We start from the raw sequence: 20,878 nt of genomic DNA on the forward strand, positions 1-20,878 counted from the left end.
CAAGTCAGAAAGTAGGGTGATGTCAGCATTAGTGGGACATCAGGTGTTGTGGTACATTTGTGTTTGAGGGTACTGTTCTATGTTGATTTTGCAACCCTATCACAATAAATGTTATTGGGCTGTTGGTGAATCAATGAAAATGTTATTTGGCATTGCTTCGTGAACAACAGGTATACTAACAGTAGGGTTGGGTAGGTTACTTTCTAAATGTAAACCGTTACAGTTACTAGTTATCTGTCCAAAATTGTAATCAGTAATGTAATTTTGGGATTAACCAAACTCAGTAACGTGATCTGATTACATTCAGTTACTTTTAGATTACTTTCCCCTTATGAGGCATTTGAAGAAGACAAAAAGGTATGTTACCACTTGAATGACATCTACTGCAGGATAAATCAATGTAAAAGTTTACATAGCTGGCCATATATGGATATTACATTTGACTTTATGGGTTGATTATGTTGGCTTCTTCTAATCCATCACTTTCTACTACATATAATAATACGATTAAATTATATATTTTCATTAAAAACCAAAGTCTATCAGAATTCCAGTCATTCCAGTAAATGTTATAGCTGATCTTCAAGAATAGGACTTGGAAATATGGAAGTATAAATTAGCCAAATTGTTTAACCTGAGCATAACCCCAAAACTAAGGATATATTAGCCAGCCCTACTCTGTTGTTTATGATTTTGTTGTCATGGAGGACTGATTGGGCTCATTGATTCGAGTTGAAAGATGTATGCTGCGCTCATGGAATGGCTTTGAGCACCACTGAAAAGTGCTATTTACATGTACAAATTAATGCTGTATGCTGCATTTGCTGTAGCCCTATTGTTTACCTTTTTGTTGGTGACACTTTGATATCTTGATAATATGCAGCTGTTTAAATCCACAGAAGAAACAATAACAAAATGGTCGCCCGGCATCTGTTTTGGTAAAAAGCTGAGGGATGAGTCTGGAAAAATGAAACCACTCTCAGATTAATAGGCAGAGCTATGGATGCAAGGACTGACCATCCATGATATAAAAAGTATTGTTTTAACCATGTTATGAGGTTATACAGTGTTTGTTTACATTTATAATGTTTTCAAACATTGGAGATATAAAAGCTTATATTTTGGGTTCTCATGGAGTGTGACTAAATTCACTAGGCATTTATTTATAAGTTATATTCTTCAAGAATCAATGGATATATATAGTACCAGTCAAAAGTTTGGAATCATCTGCTCATTCAAGGGTTTTTCTTTATTTTTACTATTTTCTACATTGTAGAATAATAGTGAAAACATCAAAACTATGAAATAACACATTTGGAATCATGTTGTAACCAAAAAAGTGTTAAACAAATGAAATTCTTCAAATAGCCACCCTTTGCCTTAATGACAGCTTTGCACAGTCTTGGCATTCTCTCAACCAGCTTCATGAGGTAGTCACCTGGAATGCATTTAAATGAACAGGTGTGCCTTAAAAGTTAATCTGTGGAATTTCTTTCCTTCTTAATGCGTTTGAGCCAATCAGGTGTTGTGACAAGGTAGGAGGGTATACAGAATATAGCCCTATTTGGTAAAAGACCAAGTCCATATTATGGCAAGAACAGCTCAAATAAGCAAAGAGTCCGTTACTTCAAGACATGAAGGTCAGTCAATACGGAAAATTTCAAGAACTTTGACAGTTTCTTCAAGTGCTGTCGCAAAAACCATCAAGCGCTATGATGAAACTGGCTCTCATGAAGACCGCCATTGGAATGGAAGACCCAGAGTTACTTCTGCTGCAGAGGATAAGTTCATTAGAGTTACCAGCCTCAGAAATTGCAGTCCAAATAAATGCTTCACAGAGTTCAAGTAACAGACACATCTCAACATCAACTGTTCAGAGAAGATTGTGAATCAGGTCTTCATGGTCCAATTGCTGCAAAGAAACCACTACTAAAGGACGCCAATAATAAGAAGAGACTTGCTTGGGCCAAGAAACATGAGCAATGGACATTAGACCGGTGGATATTTGTCCTTTGGTCTGGGGTCCAAATTTGAGATTTTTGGTGGATGGATAATCTCCGCATGTGTATTTCCCACAGTAAAGCATGGAGGAGGAGGTGTTATTGTGTGGGGGTGCTGGTGACACTGTCTGTGATTTATTTAGAATTCAAGGCACACTTACCCAGCATGGCTACCACAGCATTCTGCAGCGATATGCCATATCATCTGGTTTGGGCTTAGTGGGACTATCATTTGTTTTTCAACAGGACAATGACCCAACACACATCCAGGCTATTTTACCAAGAAGGAGAGTGATGGAGTGCTGCATCAGATGACCTGGCCTCCACAATCCCCCAACCTCAAACAAATTGAGATGGTTTGGGATTAGTCGGACTGCAGAGTGAAGGAAAAGCAGCCAACAAATGCTCAGTATATGAGGGAACATCTTCAAGACTGTTGGAAAAGCATTCCAGGTGAAGCTGGTTGAGAGAATGCCAAGAGTGTGCGAAGCAGTCATCATGGTTACTACATGATTCCATACGTGTTTTTTCATAGTTTTGATGTCTTCACTATTATTCTACAATGTAGAAAATAGTCAAAATAAAGAAAAACCCTTGAATGAGTAGGTGTTCTAAAACTTTTGACCGGTAGTGTATCTTGGGTGAATTCGGAAAAACTGGGACACTTTTTGCATTTCCTTTTTCTGTAACCTCTTTCGACGTATATCCAACATACAGTATTAGCCCAACACATGATACATTAACATGTCTGAAATCCTCAACTGAGTCTAAACTATTTTTTCAGTTTACATTTGGTAGACTGGGACAGCAGGTTAGATAAATTGGGACACCATTGTTAAAGTCATAATTGTACCCCAATGACAATTCAATTCAATTTTGTATGATTAGGAAACTTCTGGGGATTTCAGAAATGTATCATGTGTTGGGGTAATATGTTGGGAATACACTATGTGTACAAAACACTAAGAACACCTTCCTAGTGTTGAGTTGCCCTCCCTCAGAACAGCCTCAATTTGTCGGGGCATGGACTCTATAAGTTGTTGAAAATATTCCACAGGGATGCTGGCCCATATTGACTCCAATGCTTCCCACGGTTGTATCAAGTTGGCTGGTGGTTCCTTTGGGTGGTGGACCATTCTTGATACACAAGGGAAATTGTTGAGTGTGAAAAATCCAGCAGTGTTGCAGTTCTTGACACAATCCTAGGCAACAGGATAGATAATAAACAGTAGCAGCAGCGTATGTGATCTGTCAAAAGTGTTAGTGCAAAAAGGGTCAATGCAGATAGTCTGGGTAGCTATTGCTTAACTATTTAACTAACTATTTATCAGTCTAATGGCTTGGGCGTAGAAGCTGTTCAGGGTCCTGTTGGTTCCAGACTTGGTGCATTGGTACGGCTTGCCTGCGCGTTAGCAGAGAGAACAGTCTATGACTTGGGTGGCTGGAGTCTGACAATTTTTAGGGCCTTCCTCTGACACAACCTGGGATAGAGGTCCTGGATGGCTGGGAACTCGGTCCCGGGGATGTACGCACTACCCTCTGTAGTGCCTTGTGTCGGATGCCAAGTGAGATTACAGATGCTGTCAATGGTGCAGCTGTAGACCTTTTTGAGGATCAGAGGGCCCATGACGAATATTTTCAGCCTCCTGAGGGGCTGAATATGTTCTGTGCATTAACCTTTTTTTTTAGTTAGTGTGACATCATTGTAGTGTATGTGTTCTGGCTTCCTAGATGGGGTGACACGTTGAAACTCATGAAAAACCGCCATGTGAAACCTTAAAAATAAGGCTTTCATTCTATCAATTATAATTCAACAATCTAGCTTTTGGTGTTAAAATGAGTAGTTATTGGTAGTGTTTTAAAATATAATAACTCGTCATGTAAACAGTTGTTATATTTTATAAAATCAGATTTATAGCACTGTTCCACTTCCCCTGAATGGTGTTTGAATAGTGGGACAGGGACCTTTTCAGCTATAAAAATGCACAAAATGAACCTTTAATAAATGTAAATGTATTTTCCTTCATTAGATATTGTATAATACATTGAAATATGTTGTTTTAGTTGTTCATAACATCTCTGAATCGATTTTTTTGCTATATAGCAAATAAACAGCATAGGACGACGGTGGAAGGAATTAGAGGGAAATAATAAGATAGGAAAGAAAGGAAGCACATGACGTGCTCTAAAGAGGGATAGAAAAGAGGCTACATTCATGAAAGGGGGCAGAATTTTGGGATAGTAGAGGTGTTTCAGGATCAAGTAAAAGATGTGCAGACTCCTTTAGTTAGATTTTCACCAAGAGCCTGGAAGGTCCCCAAATCAATTTTCCAAGGGCATGGAGATGGTTTTGTAAAAAGGTTATTGTCACATATTTGTAAAAAACAAGTTTGTTATCGGATCGTTATCTACAAGCTTCTACAAAGTCTTATTGATGAATTCATAACAAGTGTGAGGTGAAATGGGACATTAGTGTAAGGTTATTATATTACAAAGTGGCATCAAACCAGTTGTCCTAAGTAGCCTACAAAGTATTTTACTATATTTTATATTTTGTATGTTTTATTGCTTCATTGCATTGCTTTTATGAATTGAAAACACTTATAAAACACTGTCCATCAATATATAAACACATGCTTTCAAATGACCTGTATAAAAAAATGCATGGTGATACATAAGACCTTGTACAAATAGCAAGTTGCAACAATGTGTCTCTGACTATTTCAGAGCACGACGCTTTGCAGCAATCTGGAGCTGCAGACGGCAGGCTGTCGCTACTGCAACTACACATTCTCCAATGATTGGTTCTTACCCTTCGGAAAAGCAGTATAGCGCTATGGGAGTTTGGATAGCGACTAAAATTGTGATGAATTGACAAAAGGCTTTGTTTATCTTTTTACATTTCCACAAATATTTAATGTTTATGAGAACTGAAGACATAGTTAACGTTTTGTTGGAGACATGGCTGAGAAATTTGATAACCTCGAGGAGCATCTCGAGAAGTTTGTTGAAAATATTCGACAAATGGGAATCATCGTTAGCGACTTCCAACCTAGCAGTCAAACAGGACTCAACCAAAAACTGTAAGTTTTGCCAGTTGGCTAGCTAGCTAGGTGTTTCTAGTATTACTAGCCATCATAGCTAGCCACTTAAATATGTGAGTACCAACTCCCCGTTATCAATACACCACAGTTGTGTAAAAAAGGCAAACGGGTTAGTCAATGCTAACTAGCTTCCACATAGCGAGCTAGCAAGCTAGTACAGCCAATCAATGTTATAGACACACAGCATGGTATAAACTACTTAACATATATTAATGACCTGATTTAATTGCTGACTTATTATCAGTAATGTTGAGGTAGTTAGTTGTATGGTAGTTGTAGATTTTGCCTGCTAAATTTAGTTGTTGAAATGTCTATACTCGATTCTGTGCCTTTAAGAAACTACATGGGGTGGGTATAATTTGTGGAACGTTCCAACAGGAATCCGTTCCAAAAACTCCGTAAATATCAAGGTTGCCAACAAAAAACGCATACAGTCGTATAACAGTAGAATGACATACCGGGTAGGGAGTGAGCTATGTAATTACGTTTTTCACTCACCACGTTTATTCGGAAAAATGTCTCTTCGTTCTGCTAGCCTCCACCATTTCTCGTTCGTTGGTTTAGTTATTATTTCCGGTGTTCCTGCATTTGCCGGTGAACTCTGTTGCGCCTCAATTAGGGAATCGCTGTGGTTGAAATGTAACTAATGACCGCTAGTCCCAGTATTTTTGTAGCTAGGTGGCTTGTACACAATTGTTACCGATGATACTGTATATACCTACTCTTACTACAGAAACATGCATTTTGCCAAGTTCTCTCTGTGTTAATCCTGTTTCCCAAATATAGCAGGTAACTTGTGTCTGTCGATGTTGTTGAGTTCATCTTGCCTAGTTAAATAAAGATTAAATAAATTAGAACATTTAAAATATATACTTTGACCTATTTCAGGTAACCCCAAGATGCTTGATTCACTACAGCTGCTTTTGAAGAACTTTCCAGTCGTTTTTGCTTTACATTGCGACTTTTGAACGTCTGTTTATTGGACATATATATTAGTGTCTAATAAAAAAGAGCAACGTATGTAAAACATCCTATCTGTTTTAAGGTTATAGTGTGTGTGTATATGTGTGTGTAGTGTAGGTCCTCTTGATGTCCACTAGGTGTCAGCACGGCTTCAATAATGTCACACCAGGTTCACAACATGTTTTCATGTGTCACAAATCAAATTGTATTTGTCACATGCGCCGAATACTACATGTGTAGACCTTGCAGTGAAATGCTGAAATTAAGCCCTTAACCAACAATTTAGTTGTAAGAAAAATAAGAAATAAAAGTAACAAATAATTAAAGATCAGCAGTAAAATAAAAACAGCGAGCCTATATACATGGGGTACCGGTACAGAGTCAATGTGTCGGGGCACCTGTTAGTCGAGGTAATTGAGGTGTTCCTTTCAAGTCCAGTGGTGTAAATTACTTAACAAAAATGTATTTAAACTACTCCACTACATTCCGTTTATATCTTTTTTTTTTGTATCTGTACTTTTACTCTTTCTGTTTCTTTAGAACATTATATTTTACTTCACCACATTTCTAAAGAAAATAATATTTTTTTTACTCCATACAGTTTCCCTGGCACCCAAAAGTACTTTTTGCATTTTGAATGCTAAGCCGGACAGGAAAATGGTCCAATTCACACACTTATCAAGAGAACATCCCTACTGCCTCTGATCTAGCAGACTCACTAAACACATGCTTCGTTTGTAAATTATGAGTGTTCCCATGGCTATTTCTTAAATAAAAATACAAGAGAATTGTGCTGTCTGGTTGGCTTAATATATGGAAGGTCAAATCATTTATACTTTTACCACTGATACTTAAGTATCTTTTAGCAATGACATTTACTTAGTATTTTACTGGGTGACTTTTACTTGAGACATTTTCTATTAACATATCTTTACTTTTACTCAAGTATGACAATTGGGTACTTTTTCAACCACTGTTCAAGACGTTTAGCACCCAATATCCAACATTCACTTGGTGGCTTGAAGTAGGAGTGCTGAACTAGGATCTGTTTAGCATTTGTGAGTAGAATGAATAACATTACTTTGACGGGGGGAGGGGGGTAGTGATTCCAGTTCAGCACTCTTAGCCTGAGACATTTCATAAATGCGTACAGAGGAGCACTTTTTTACAATCAGCTTTGCCTAGATCATTCTGACTCAGTTGTCTCTGGAATGAGATTATATGGACAGGGGTGGGTTTGATCATAGATCAGCACTCCTACTCAACACCAGTTGCTGTACCCTAACATTTTATAATCCAATTTCCCTTGCTGTCTATGTCCTTCCGGAACCCCACCTCAACATTGTTCTGTCAAGGCAACAAAAGCAAGTTGGCATGCTCTTGAAAGGAATTTAACTCACAACCTCTCCTTTGGGAATTCACCACCATAACTACTACTACAACTATTTTTAAACTATCTTAACATGTGGCTTTCTTCAGGGGGACCAAGACTAGGAACACCTTTGAATGGTCTACAAAGAATGGCCCCAGGTAAAAGTTGGCTTTTGCAGAGTATGGTTGTATTGTTACTCCACAGCATAGTATGTTATCACAACTCTATTGAAATTACATTTGAAACAAGGTGTCACTTCATTCTTGCTATTTGATGGGAACTAGCCCCTTTTCCCCTACATACCTCTTGTTTGCTCTTTCAGGCCCACAAAGGCAACACGAAAGAAGTTGCTACATTAACTGTTTCTCTGGGATTTGAACTCTCAAACTCTGGCTTGGGGAGCATCCACCATGGTTCGGGAAGCAGACGTCATAACCACTACTCTAGCAGACAGACATAGACTAAATATTAAGGGGTACATGAAAATGCACACATCAAAGACAACATTTCAGAGGTTGGAGAATGGCGTGGGGGCTTGTACTTCTTGGGTCCACCAACCGTTCCTCAATCTTCTTCTGATGATTACAAACATAGATTACGAATCTTCAAAACCTACACTATAGGATGGATGTGTTTAGGAACGGGGGACGAAATTCAAAAGGGACGTATTTCCAATTACCAGCAAATAGACCCTAGAAATGTTATTCCAAAATCTTAATATTGGAACTTTGTCCCTTCATTTGCCTACTACTGTCTATAAGCTATCATGACATGTGGGTTTTTTCTTGGGGACAAGGTATCGGAACGCTTTTGAATGGTCTACAAAGCATGCCCCCAGGTCAAAGTTGGCTTTTTGCAGACATTGTTACTCCACGACATAGTATGTTATCACAACTCTATTAAAAGGACATTCTATACAAGGTGTCACTTCAGTCCTTCTATTTGATGGGAAATAGCCCCTACCCCCCTACACACCTCAAGTTAGCTCTTTCATGCCAACAAAAGGCAACATCAGAAATGTCTCTCTAAAAATTGCTCTCCTCAGATTTGAACTCTCAATCTCTGGTTTGGGGAGCAAACACCATAACCACTACTCTACCAGACAGACAGAGAATAATTGTTAAGGGCTACTTCAAAATGCACACATCAAAGACAACATTTCAGAGGTTGGAGAATGGCGTGGGGGCTTGTACTTCTTGGGTCCACCAACCGTTCCTCAATCTTCTTCTGATGATTACAAACATAGATTACGAATCTTCAAAACCTACACTATAGGATGGATGTGTTTAGGAACGGGGGACGAAATTCAAAAGGGACGTATTTCCAATTACCAGCAAATAGACCCTAGAAATGTTATTCCAAAATCTTAATATTGGAACTTTGTCCCTTCATTTGCCTACTACTGTCTATAAGCTATCATGACATGTGGGTTTTTTCTTGGGGACAAGGTATCGGAACGCTTTTGAATGGTCTACAAAGCATGCCCCCAGGTCAAAGTTGGCTTTTTGCAGACATTGTTACTCCACGACATAGTATGTTATCACAACTCTATTAAAAGGACATTCTATACAAGGTGTCACTTCAGTCCTTCTATTTGATGGGAAATAGCCCCTACCCCCCTACACACCTCAAGTTAGCTCTTTCATGCCAACAAAAGGCAACATCAGAAATGTCTCTCTAAAAATTGCTCTCCTCAGATTTGAACTCTCAATCTCTGGTTTGGGGAGCAAACACCATAACCACTACTCTACCAGACAGACAGAGAATAATTGTTAAGGGCTACTTCAAAATGCACACATCAAAGACAACATTTCAGAGGTTGGAGAATGGCGTGGGGGCTTGTACTTCTTGGGTCCACCAACCGTTCCTCAATCTTCTTCTGATGATTACAAACATAGATTATGAATCTTCAAAACCTACACTATAGGATGGATGTGTTTAGGAACGGGGGACGAAATTCAAAAGGGACGTGTTTCCAATTACCAGCAAATAAACCCTAGAAATGTTATTTAAAAATCTTAATATTGGAACTTTGTCACTTCATTTGCCTACTACTGTCTATAAGCTATCATGACATGTGGGTTTTTTCTTGGGGACAAGGTATCGGAACGCTTTTGAATGGTCTACAAAGCATGCCCCCAGGTCAAAGTTGGCTTTTTGCAGACATTGTTACTCCACGACATAGTATGTTATCACAACTCTATTAAAAGGACATTCTATACAAGGTGTCACTTCAGTCCTTCTATTTGATGGGAAATAGCCCCTACCCCCCTACACACCTCAAGTTAGCTCTTTCATGCCAACAAAAGGCAACATCAGAAATGTCTCTCTAAAAATTGCTCTCCTCAGATTTGAACTCTCAATCTCTGGTATGGGGAGCAAACACCATAACCACTACTCTACCAGACAGACAGAGAATAATTGTTAAGGTCTACTTCAAAATGCACACATCAAAGACAACATTTCAGAGGTTGGAGAATGGCGTGGGGGCTTGTACTTCTTGGGTCCACCAACCGTTCCTCAATCTTCTTCTGATGACTCCAAACATAGATTATGAATCTTCAAAACCTACACTATAGGATGGATGTGTTTAGGAACGGGGGACGAAATTCAAAAGGGACGTGTTTCCAATTACCAGCAAATAAACCCTAGAAATGTTATTTAAAAATCTTAATATTGGAACTTTGTCACTTCATTTGCCTACTACTGTCTATAAGCTATCATGACATGTGGGTTTTTTCTTGGGGACAAGGTATCGGAACGCTTTTGAATGGTCTACAAAGCATGCCCCCAGGTCAAAGTTGGCTTTTTGCAGACATTGTAACTCCACGACATAGTATGTTATCACAACTCTATTAAAAGGACATTCTATACAAGGTGTCACTTCAGTCCTTCTATTTGATGGGAAATAGCCCCTACCCCCCTACACACCTCAAGTTAGCTCTTTCATGCCAACAAAAGGCAACATCAGAAATGTCTCTCTAAAAATTGCTCTCCTCAGATTTGAACTCTCAATCTCTGGTTTGGGGAGCAAACACCATAACCACTACTCTACCAGACAGACAGAGAATAATTGTTAAGGGCTACTTCAAAATGCACACATCAAAGACAACATTTCAGAGGTTGGAGAATGGCGTGGGGGCTTGTACTTCTTGGGTCCACCAACCGTTCCTCAATCTTCTTCTGATGATTACAAACATAGATTATGAATCTTCAAAACCTACACTATAGGATGGATGTGTTTAGGAACGGGGGACGAAATTCAAAAGGGACGTGTTTCCAATTACCAGCAAATAAACCCTAGAAATGTTATTTAAAAATCTTAATATTGGAACTTTGTCACTTCATTTGCCTACTACTGTCTATAAGCTATCATGACATGTGGGTTTTTTCTTGGGGACAAGGTATCGGAACGCTTTTGAATGGTCTACAAAGCATGCCCCCAGGTCAAAGTTGGCTTTTTGCAGACATTGTTACTCCACGACATAGTATGTTATCACAACTCTATTAAAAGGACATTCTATACAAGGTGTCACTTCAGTCCTTCTATTTGATGGGAAATAGCCCCTACCCCCCTACACACCTCAAGTTAGCTCTTTCATGCCAACAAAAGGCAACATCAGAAATGTCTCTCTAAAAATTGCTCTCCTCAGATTTGAACTCTCAATCTCTGGTATGGGGAGCAAACACCATAACCACTACTCTACCAGACAGACAGAGAATAATTGTTAAGGTCTACTTCAAAATGCACACATCAAAGACAACATTTCAGAGGTTGGAGAATGGCGTGGGGGCTTGTACTTCTTGGGTCCACCAACCGTTCCTCAATCTTCTTCTGATGACTCCAAACATAGATTATGAATCTTCAAAACCTACACTATAGGATGGATGTGTTTAGGAACGGGGGACGAAATTCAAAAGGGACGTGTTTCCAATTACCAGCAAATAAACCCTAGAAATGTTATTTAAAAATCTTAATATTGGAACTTTGTCACTTCATTTGCCTACTACTGTCTATAAGCTATCATGACATGTGGGTTTTTTCTTGGGGACAAGGTATCGGAACGCTTTTGAATGGTCTACAAAGCATGCCCCCAGGTCAAAGTTGGCTTTTTGCAGACAAGGTTTGTATCAAATGCAAATGAAGGTTTATTGTTACTCCATGACATAATCTGATACCACAACACTATTGAAATGACATTCTTTACAATGTGACTTGAGTCTTTCACTATTTTTTAGCCCTTCCTCTGACACCGCCTAGTATATACAGTAGGTCCTGGATGGCAGGAAGCTTCTACCCAGTGATGTACTCGGACATAAGCAATCAAATTTTATTCATAAATCCCTTACAACATCAGCCTATGTCACAAAGTGATATACAGAAACCCAGCCTAAAACCCCAAAACAGCAAGCAATGCAGATGCACGGTGGCTAGGTAAAACTCCCTAGAAAGGCAGGAACCTAGGAAGTAACCTTGAGAGGAACCAGACTCTGAGGGGTGGCCAGTCCTCTTCTGGCTGTGCCGGGTGGAGATTATAACAGAACATGGCCAGTCCTCTTCTGGCTGTGCCGGGTGGAGATTATAACAGAACATGGCCAAACGTTAATAGATTACCAGCAGGCTCAAATGATAATATTCACAGTGGTTCTAGAGGGTGAAACAGGTCAGCGCCTCAAGAGTAAATGTCAGGTCCGGGATAAGGTAGCACGTCCGGTGAACACGTCAGGGTTCCATAGCCGCAGGCAGAACAGTTTAAACTGGAGCAGCAGCACGACCAGGTGGACTGGGGACAGTGTGATCAGGCCAGGTAGTCCTGAGGCATGGTCCCAGGGCTCAGGTCCTCCGGGATAGAAGGGAGAGGGAGAGAGTGAATTAGAGGGAGCATACTTAAATTCACACAGGACACCAGATAAGACAGGATAAATACTCCAGGTATAACTGACTGACCCTAACCCCCCTACACAAACTATTGCAACGTAAATACTGGGGCCTGAGACAGAAGTGATCGGGAGACACTGTGGCCCCGTCCGACGATACACCCTCAGTAGCGCCTTACGGTCCGATGCCGGGTAGTTTCCATACCAGGCGGTGATGCAACCGGTCAGGATGCTCTTGATGGTGCAGGGGTATATTTGAGGATCTGGGGACCCATGTTTTCAGTTTCCTGAGGGGGGAAAGGTGTTTTCATGCCCTCTTCACAACTGTGTTGGTTTGTTTTGACTATGATAGTTCGTTGGGGATGTGGACACCAAGGAACCTGAAATTCTCAACTTCAGGCCTGTCCATGTTAATGGGGTCATATTCTGCCCTCCTTTTCCTATAGTCCACTATCAGCTCCTTTTGTCTTGCTCACGTTGAGGGAGAGGTTGTTGTCCTTGCACCACACTGCCAGGTCTCTTACCTCCTCCCTATAGGCTGTCTCATCGTTTTCGGTGATCATGCCTAACACTGTTGTCATCTGCAAACGTAATGGTGTTGGAGTTGTGCTTTGCCATGCAGTCATGGGTGAACAGGGAGTACAGGAGGGACTAAGCACTCACCCCTGAGTGGCCCTAGTGTTGACGATCAGCGTGCCAGATGTGTTGTTGCCTACCCTTACCAACTGGGGGCTGCCCGTCAGGAAGTCCAGGATCCAGTTGCAGAGAGAGGTGTTGAGTACCAGGGTCCTTTGCTTAGTGATCAGCATTGTTGGCACTATGGTGTTGAATGTTGAGCTGTAGTCAATCAACAGCATTCTCAGAGGTTATCCTTTTGTCCAGATGTGAAAGGGTAGTGTGGAGTACAATAGAGATTGCATCATCTGTGGATCTGTTGGGGTAGTATGGCAATTGGAGTGGGTCTAGGGTTTCCGGCATGATTGCTTTATGTTAGCCATTACTAGCCTTTCAAAGGACTTCATGGCTACCAATGTGAGTGCTACGATGCGGTAGTTATTTAGGCAAGTTACCTTTGCTTTCTTCGGCACAGGGACTATGGTGGTCTGTTTGAAACATGCAGGTATTACAGACTCGGTCAGGGAGAGGTGGAAAATGTCAGTGAAGACACTTGCCTGGTAATCAGTCTGGCCCCGCCTCTTTGGGAATGTTTACTTGTTTTAAGGTCTTGCGCACATCGCCTACGGAGAGCGTGATCAGACATTCTTCCGGAGCAGCTGGTGCTCACATGCATGCTTCAGTGTTGCTTTGCTCGAAGCGAGCATAAAAGGCTTTTAGCTCATCTGGTAGGCTCTCATCACTGAGCAGCTTGTGGCTGGATTTCCCTTTGTAGTCATGAATATTTTTCAAGCCCTTCCACATCCAACAAGCATCACAGCCGGTGTAGTAGGATTCAATCTTAGTCCTGTATTTACGCTTCAGGAGGTGTCTCTGACTTTTCTTGAATGGGCCAGCCAAAACCCTGACTTGAACCCAATCTAACATCTCTGGAGAGACCTGAAAATAGCTGTGCAGCAACGTTCTCCATCGAAATTGACAGAGCTTGAGGATCTACAGAGAAGAATGGGAGAAATTCCCCAAATACAGGTGTGGCAAGCTTGTAGCATCAGACACAAGGCTGTAATCACTGCCAAAGCTGTTTCAACAAAGTATTGAGTAAAGGGTCTGAATACCTATGTAAATTTAATCACATTTTGATTTAATAAATTTGAAATAATTTCTTAATGTCACACCCTGATCTGTTTCACCTTTCTTGTGATTGTCTCCCCCCTCCAGGTGTCACTTATTATCCCTAGTGTATATATATATTGTCTTGTATGCATTTCAAGGCAACCAGCATTTTCCCTTACTCCTGCTTCTATTCTCTTTTGCTAGTCCTCACGTTTTCTGGACTCCGTACCCGCCTGCCTGCCCTTACCTCAAGCCTGCCTGCCACTCTGTACCTCCTGGACTCTGAACTGGTTGACATTTTGCCTTTCCACGACCATTCTCTTGCCTAGCGCTTTTGGATTGTTTAATAAATATCAAGACTCAAACCATCTCTCTCCCATGTCTGCATCTAGGTCTCGCCTTGCTCTTATACTAAACCTGCTTTTGCTTTTACATTGTTTGCTATTGTGTGTATATTGGTGAGAAAACCAATGTCATCAATTGTAGAAGGCTGTAACGTAAATAAATGTCAAACAAGTCAAGGGGTCTGAATACTTCCCGAAGCACAGTAAAAATATATAAGTCACCTTGTACCAAATATTTTTTTTACCATATAGTTAAATTCAGAAATGGTAGGTTGAGACTAATACAGTCAGGATAGTATAACTTATCCCATCATCCAACACAGTCTCACATTCAATTTGTGCATATATGTACAAAATGTATTTCAGCAGATTTCGTGCGTTTTTGTGCGTTTTCGTCTGGCTTAATTCGTGAGAAAAGACACGAATTGATGTGCTTCTTAATTCGTGCGAAAAGACACAAATTTAACCAGTAGGCTACACAAGCCTTTACAACAACCATATAGACGCGATAATTAGTATTTCATTTTTGTTTTTCTTAATGGCTGATTCAACGTCATGAATATACAGAAATGTTGTCTTTGTTTAACCATGTTTTAAAATGTGTCGTTGTATGCCTATATGTACTGTTTTAGACTTGCTGAACAGAATTTGAGAAAAGAGGCACATTTACGTGCGACTTAATTCGTGGGAAATATTGTTTTATTAATGCCAATGCTGTTTTCTGTGCTTGAATTCGCTTAATACTTTGGATATCGGTGCACTTGTAATCAGAACGCCTTTTCGTCATGTAGGCAACCATACACGATTTTCTTCATAACCCATTTAATATTTCGTGGAGCCTAAATTACACCATTTTCTTCATAATGCATGTATTACATGTTAATGTAAAATAATGAATTATGTTGACTTACACTTATGGCCTTTCCATACCTTAAGGGAACATTTTAGCACTCGCCATATGGTTAGTGAGAAACGCCACATTGCAAATGTACGGTCCCTTACTAGACGACCTGCAAGGTTTCTAAAATTCGCGGACGGCGTCGGGCCGTGCGCGGGGGAGAGATCTTTCAGGAAGTCATCAAACGAAATCTCTCGGACGTTCGGTTTCCGTTTTATAAAAACAACAAATTTTGGTCATTTTTCCGCAGTCTCGGAAATTCCCACCAGAGGGAAAATAAATAATATTGCAAATGCACAAGCACATTGCAAATGCATGTGGCCTTTTCTCCGAAACTGAAAATATTTCGAAGACGTAATGGACAGTTGGGCCCGAACAAGATGGCGTCGAGGCCTCAACACTTTTTGAGTTATGGCCATTTTTCTGGGATTAAAGGTCAAAAACGCAGTAGGGTGCTAATTTGACCGCTTCACGTCAAAGTACATAAGCATACGGTGTCAGGAAAAAAAGAACCAGACATTTATCTATCGTAATTTAAGAGAAATCGTACATCGACAAATTGGTAATGTTCACAAAAAGGAGTAAAAAAAAAAAAGTTACAGATCCAGTTGCAGTGTGTTCAGACGAACATTTTTTAAGTGGGTCTCGAAGCTCTGCCAGAATTCTGTGATTTTATGTGATTTTATGAAATAACACACACTCATTTAACCCTCTGTAAATAAGTCAGTTCTTAACATAAAGACTTAAAACTCAATATTATATAAGAGCCTACCCCAAGGAGGATATGTGTTCACTTTCAGCTTCCTATGTCAACCGGAAGTACCTTCAAATGGTGCCATAGGGTCAGTTTCGAAGGGTTAAAATGGTCAGATCTGCCTCCCGGGTGGCGCAGTGGTCTAGGGCACTGCATTGCAGTACTAGCTGCGCCACCAGAGTCTCTGGGTTCGCGCCCGGGCTCTGCCGCAGCCGGACGTGACCGGGAGGTCCGTGGGGCGACGCACAATTGGCCTAGTGTCGTCCGGGTTAGGGAGGGTTTGGCCGGTAGGGATACCCTTGTCTCATCGCGCTCCGGCGACTCCTGTGGTGGGCCGGGTGCAGTGCGCGCTAGCCAAGGGGGCCAGGTGCACAGTGTTTCCTCCGACACATTGGTGAGGCTGGCTTCTGGTTTGGAGGCGCGCTGTGTTAAGAAGCAGTGCGGCTTGGTTGGGTTGTGCTTCGGAGGACGCGTGGCTTTCAACCTTCGTCTCTCCTGAGCCCATACGGGAGTTGTAGCGATGAGACAAGATAGTAATTACTAGCGATTGGATACCATGAAGAAAAGGGGATAAAAGGATGGAGTGAAAAAGTATGGTGCTTAAAGACACATGCCGTGCCGAGTTCAACGAGATGCCCCGCTTGACCGTAGCTCGCTCGGTCTGAGTGCAGCGACAGGGACAAGAAGAAGGACCCAAATGACCCTTTGACCTCAATTTCATATTGTTTTGCTTTGGGGAGACAGAGAGAGAACCGTTAAGGTTAGAAGCACAATTTGACCTCAGGAACGTTCCTAAGGTCCTCCCGATCTGTGCAAGCCCAACATTGACCGTGTGGCATTAACCCTTAACAGTTAAAAGAAGGTGTTTACATCAAACAGTTTACAATGACATGTCTCCCCATAGGAATACATTGCCTGCTCCCCTAAATTCAACCTGAAACCTATGTGGGTTAATAATGCCTTATGAACCTGTCTTCGATGACAATCCATCAGGCCACTATGAGGTCTACCTGTGTCGATTCTAAGCTTCCTGGAGCAACCGGAAGTGGTTAAATCACCCTAAAAGTGTTTGCCATACCCAACCTGCAGTTTGTGATATATAGTGCATTCAACCCTGTGTAAATCAGTCAGTTCTTAACGTATAGACTTAAAACTCAGGATTCTGTAAAAGCATACCCCGATCAGGATATGTATTTACTTATAGCTTCCTGTGCCAACCGGAAGTGCCTTAAAATGGGGTCATAGGTGCTGTTCCGAAGGTTTAAAAAAGTCAGATTTTTCCAAAACTTTAAATATGTGAATCGGTCAACCCTCATGAATTGTAAATCAGTAATTTCTCTAAACAGATGTCAAAGAAAAGCTCTCTCACACACACACACACACATGATGGAGTGAAAAAGTATGGTGCTTAAAGACACACAGAGCCTTAAATGCTTTTAGGGGGGATCCAGACTTCCATACCCGCTCTGGGAGCGCTATACTACCGCCCCAAATCAATGGGTGCTGGCCTGAGTGATTTATGGAGGTTTTCAAAAAATATTCTATGTTTTTTCTTCTGGAAAATATTTTATGTTTTTTCTTCTCGAGTCAATGGCCTGAGTGATTTATGGAGGTTTTCAAAAAATATTCTAAGTCCCAAACTTTTCGTGCACCTGGTATTTTTTTTGGGTTACCAGGCGTCATTTTTCAAAACGGTTGAAATTGCTTTTAGGGGGCATCCAGAGTGTCACATGACCGGATAAGGTAACTATTCTTGTTCTTCTTGTAACTTTCCGATAGGCTAGAAGCTTTCCGGTGTTTTGCTGCTCGACACAGGTCGACGCAGGTATTGCACTTGATTTATCGTTATCGTAACCGTAGGTGCAGCCAAGTGGAAATATGAAAGCTTTCTAGCTATTTCGCACTGACGGTAATTTGAACACAAGAACGTTTCTAGTGAAAAGGTGCTTACACTCAGAGCCATGTATTTACACTCAGCCACCCTAGCCTTATTACGGGTTAACGTTTTGGTAATTTTGGTTGGCCAACAAAATGTAAGACTACAATGACTGCATACGTTTCCCCAAATGTTATACAGCAAGGCTGCCATTGTATTTTCAGTTACATTTGGTCAATAAAAATGGTTTACACGTTTATTTTTTAAGAAATACATGGAACTACAACAGAATAAAACACCATTAACCATCATGCATTGCTTACATTCATTCTATACTGAAAAGTCTGTTCAGAAAAATCGAAAACAGTACATATAGGCATAAAACCACAATGTTTTAATAGGGATTAGAAAAAGACAATATATATATATATAACCTCTTATGGTTATATGGTTAAAAAAAATAAAAAAATCTATATATTCATAACGTAAAATAAATAAATACAGGCGATCGTGTCTATGGTTGTTGCAACGGCTTGTGTGTCGCCTACTGGTTAAATTCGTGTCTTTTCGCACGAATTAAGTAGCACAGAAATTTGTGTATTTTCAAACGAATTGAACCACCCCAAAAATGCACAAAAACGCACGAAATCTGCTGAAATACATTATGTACATATATGCGCGAATTGAATGTGAGGCTGGGCTGCATCATCATCAAGACATTTAGTACAGTCTTCCAATACATTAATCATGAGTCAATTACTTTATACCATTATGGTAATTAAGGCTTTTTAATGCCACTGATGGTAAACAACAACTTTGTGTCCAAATTCCTTTTCATCAATATAATGGTTAACGTTCTCTGTAGAAGTTGCAGAAAGGAAAATACCTACTGTAGCTATGTAGGCTTCCTGCTGGCTACCAATTGTCACAACAACAAAAAAACATAGCTTGTTTTTTTAAATCGAAATTAAACTAGCATGTGCAAAATTATCAGGTGTGAAGGTAAGACCCAGATGCAGACCATGTCGAAGAAACAATAGTTTAATACTCAAACAGGGGCAAGCAATAGTAACTTAAGTTAACTCTACCTACATGAACATACTACCTCAACTAACCGGTGCCCCCGCACATTGACTCTGTACCGGCACCCCCCTGTATATATTGTTATTTTTTAATGCTGCTCTTTAATTACTTGTTACTTTTATCTATTATTCTTATGTATTTTTTTTTTACTGCACAGTTGGTTAGGGGCCGTAAGTAAGCATTTCACTGTAAGGTCTATCTATACCTGTTGTATTCAGCGCATGTGACTAATAGAATTTGATTTGACAGTACAAGGCAGGCAGCGGTCAGTAACCAGAGGTGTGGCAACGGTACCGGACGGCAGGCAGGCTCAGGTTTTGGGTCAGGTTTTGGGTAGGCAGAGGTCAGAAACAGGAGACAAAGAACTGTGACATATGAGTTTAACTCTGGAAACATTAATGGTGGGATATATACGAAGAGTACGGAGCAACAGAAGATGAACAGCAGAGGACCTAATAATCTTGGAGATGGGAAATGGGCCAATAACCTGGGGGGAGAGTTTGGGAGATCCACCCGGAGTGGCAGATCCCGGTTGGACAACCATACCTTCTGCCCTAGCCGATACTGGGGAGCTGGGGTCCGATAGCGATCCTCTTGTCTTCGATACCTTGAGGGGGTATTGAGGGCCAATCGGGCTCTCCTCCAGGTAAAACTACAGCTGCGGACAAACCTCTCGGCAGAAGGTATGCCAACTTCTTCATCCTGCTCGGGGAAGAGCGGAGGCTGATACCCCAGGACACACTTGAACGGAGATAGGCCCGTGGCAGAGCAGGGTAGGGTGTTGAGGGCGTACTCGACCCACAACAGCTGCTGGCTCCAGGTGGTGGGGTTGGCCGAGACCAGGCAGTGCAGAGTAGTCTCTAGATCCTGGTTTGCTCGCTCCGACTTGCCATTGGACTGGGGGTGGAACACAGAGGACAGGCTGGCCAACGACACAATGAGGGCACAGAATGCCTTCCAGACCCGGGATGAGAACTGAGGCCTCCGGTCAAAGACCAGGTCCACCGGCAGTCCATGGATCCGGAAGACGTGCTACACCATGGGCTGGCCCGTCTCCTTGGCCAATGGGAGTTTGGGGAGAGGAATGAAGTGTGCGGTGACAAAATCCAGGGATATGTTGGACCGGGGTTGTGGGGGTGACAGGCTAGCCTGGAGGAATTGGCCCACTCAAGAACGCGGAGCGGAAAGCGTTAGACACGAACATCTGGTTCTTGACCCCCCCCAGGTTTTGGCTAGGACCTGTTCCCCTATACCCCAGCTGAGTGGCGTCGCCAGGCAAGAGGTAGGAAGGGTTGTCTTGGGCTCCGGGGTGGTAGCAGTGGGGTTATAGCGGTGAGAAAAAACATTCGGCTTGACGTTCTTAGGCCGGTAGAAGGGGGAAAAGTTGAACTGGGTAAACAGCCCCCATTTCGCTTGCCTGGAGTTGAGGCGATTGGCGGAGTGGAGATACTATAGATTTTTGTGGTCTGTACACACAATGAACAGATGCTCCGCCCCTTCAAGCCAGTGCCTCCATTGCCATAATTCCTCTGTGGCGTTGAGGCGGTGGGAGAATGCGGTGCAGGGATGCAACTTCCAATCCAGGGCAGAACGTTGCGACAGAACAGTCCCCACTCCGAAGCATTAGCATCCACCACAAACTGACAGGAAGGGTCCGGATCAACCAAGATCAGAGCTGTGGTGAAGCGCTATTTCAGGTCCCGGAATGCCCGGTCAGCGGCCGGCAAGGATGCTGTAATCCCAGATAAAGTGGCGATAAAAGTTGGATAAACACCAGGAGGTGTTGGTGGAGTGGCTCCAGAAGGCGCTGGAGATCCTGCCGGACATGGAGCATGGAGCATGCAACAGCAAAATGAATTCATCAAACAGTGTGCTTAA

The 20,878-nt window shown here is 41.6% G+C and overlaps 1 protein-coding gene across 1 annotated transcript in view; it reads left to right on the forward strand.

The window, feature by feature from the left end:
• Positions 1-4,789: 4,789 nt before the first annotated feature.
• The window catches only part of med10 (mediator complex subunit 10), a 20,763-nt gene continuing 4,674 nt past the window's right edge, over positions 4,790-20,878 (forward strand). Inside the window, exon 1 of the mRNA XM_038966536.1 lies at positions 4,790-5,083. Coding sequence (XP_038822464.1) covers positions 4,962-5,083 — 122 coding nt within the window. The 5' untranslated portion in view covers positions 4,790-4,961. The remainder of the gene's footprint in view (positions 5,084-20,878) is intronic.

This window comes from Salvelinus namaycush, chromosome 27 (genome assembly GCF_016432855.1).
Source record: "Salvelinus namaycush isolate Seneca chromosome 27, SaNama_1.0, whole genome shotgun sequence".
NCBI classification, from domain to species: Eukaryota; Metazoa; Chordata; class Actinopteri; order Salmoniformes; family Salmonidae; genus Salvelinus; species Salvelinus namaycush.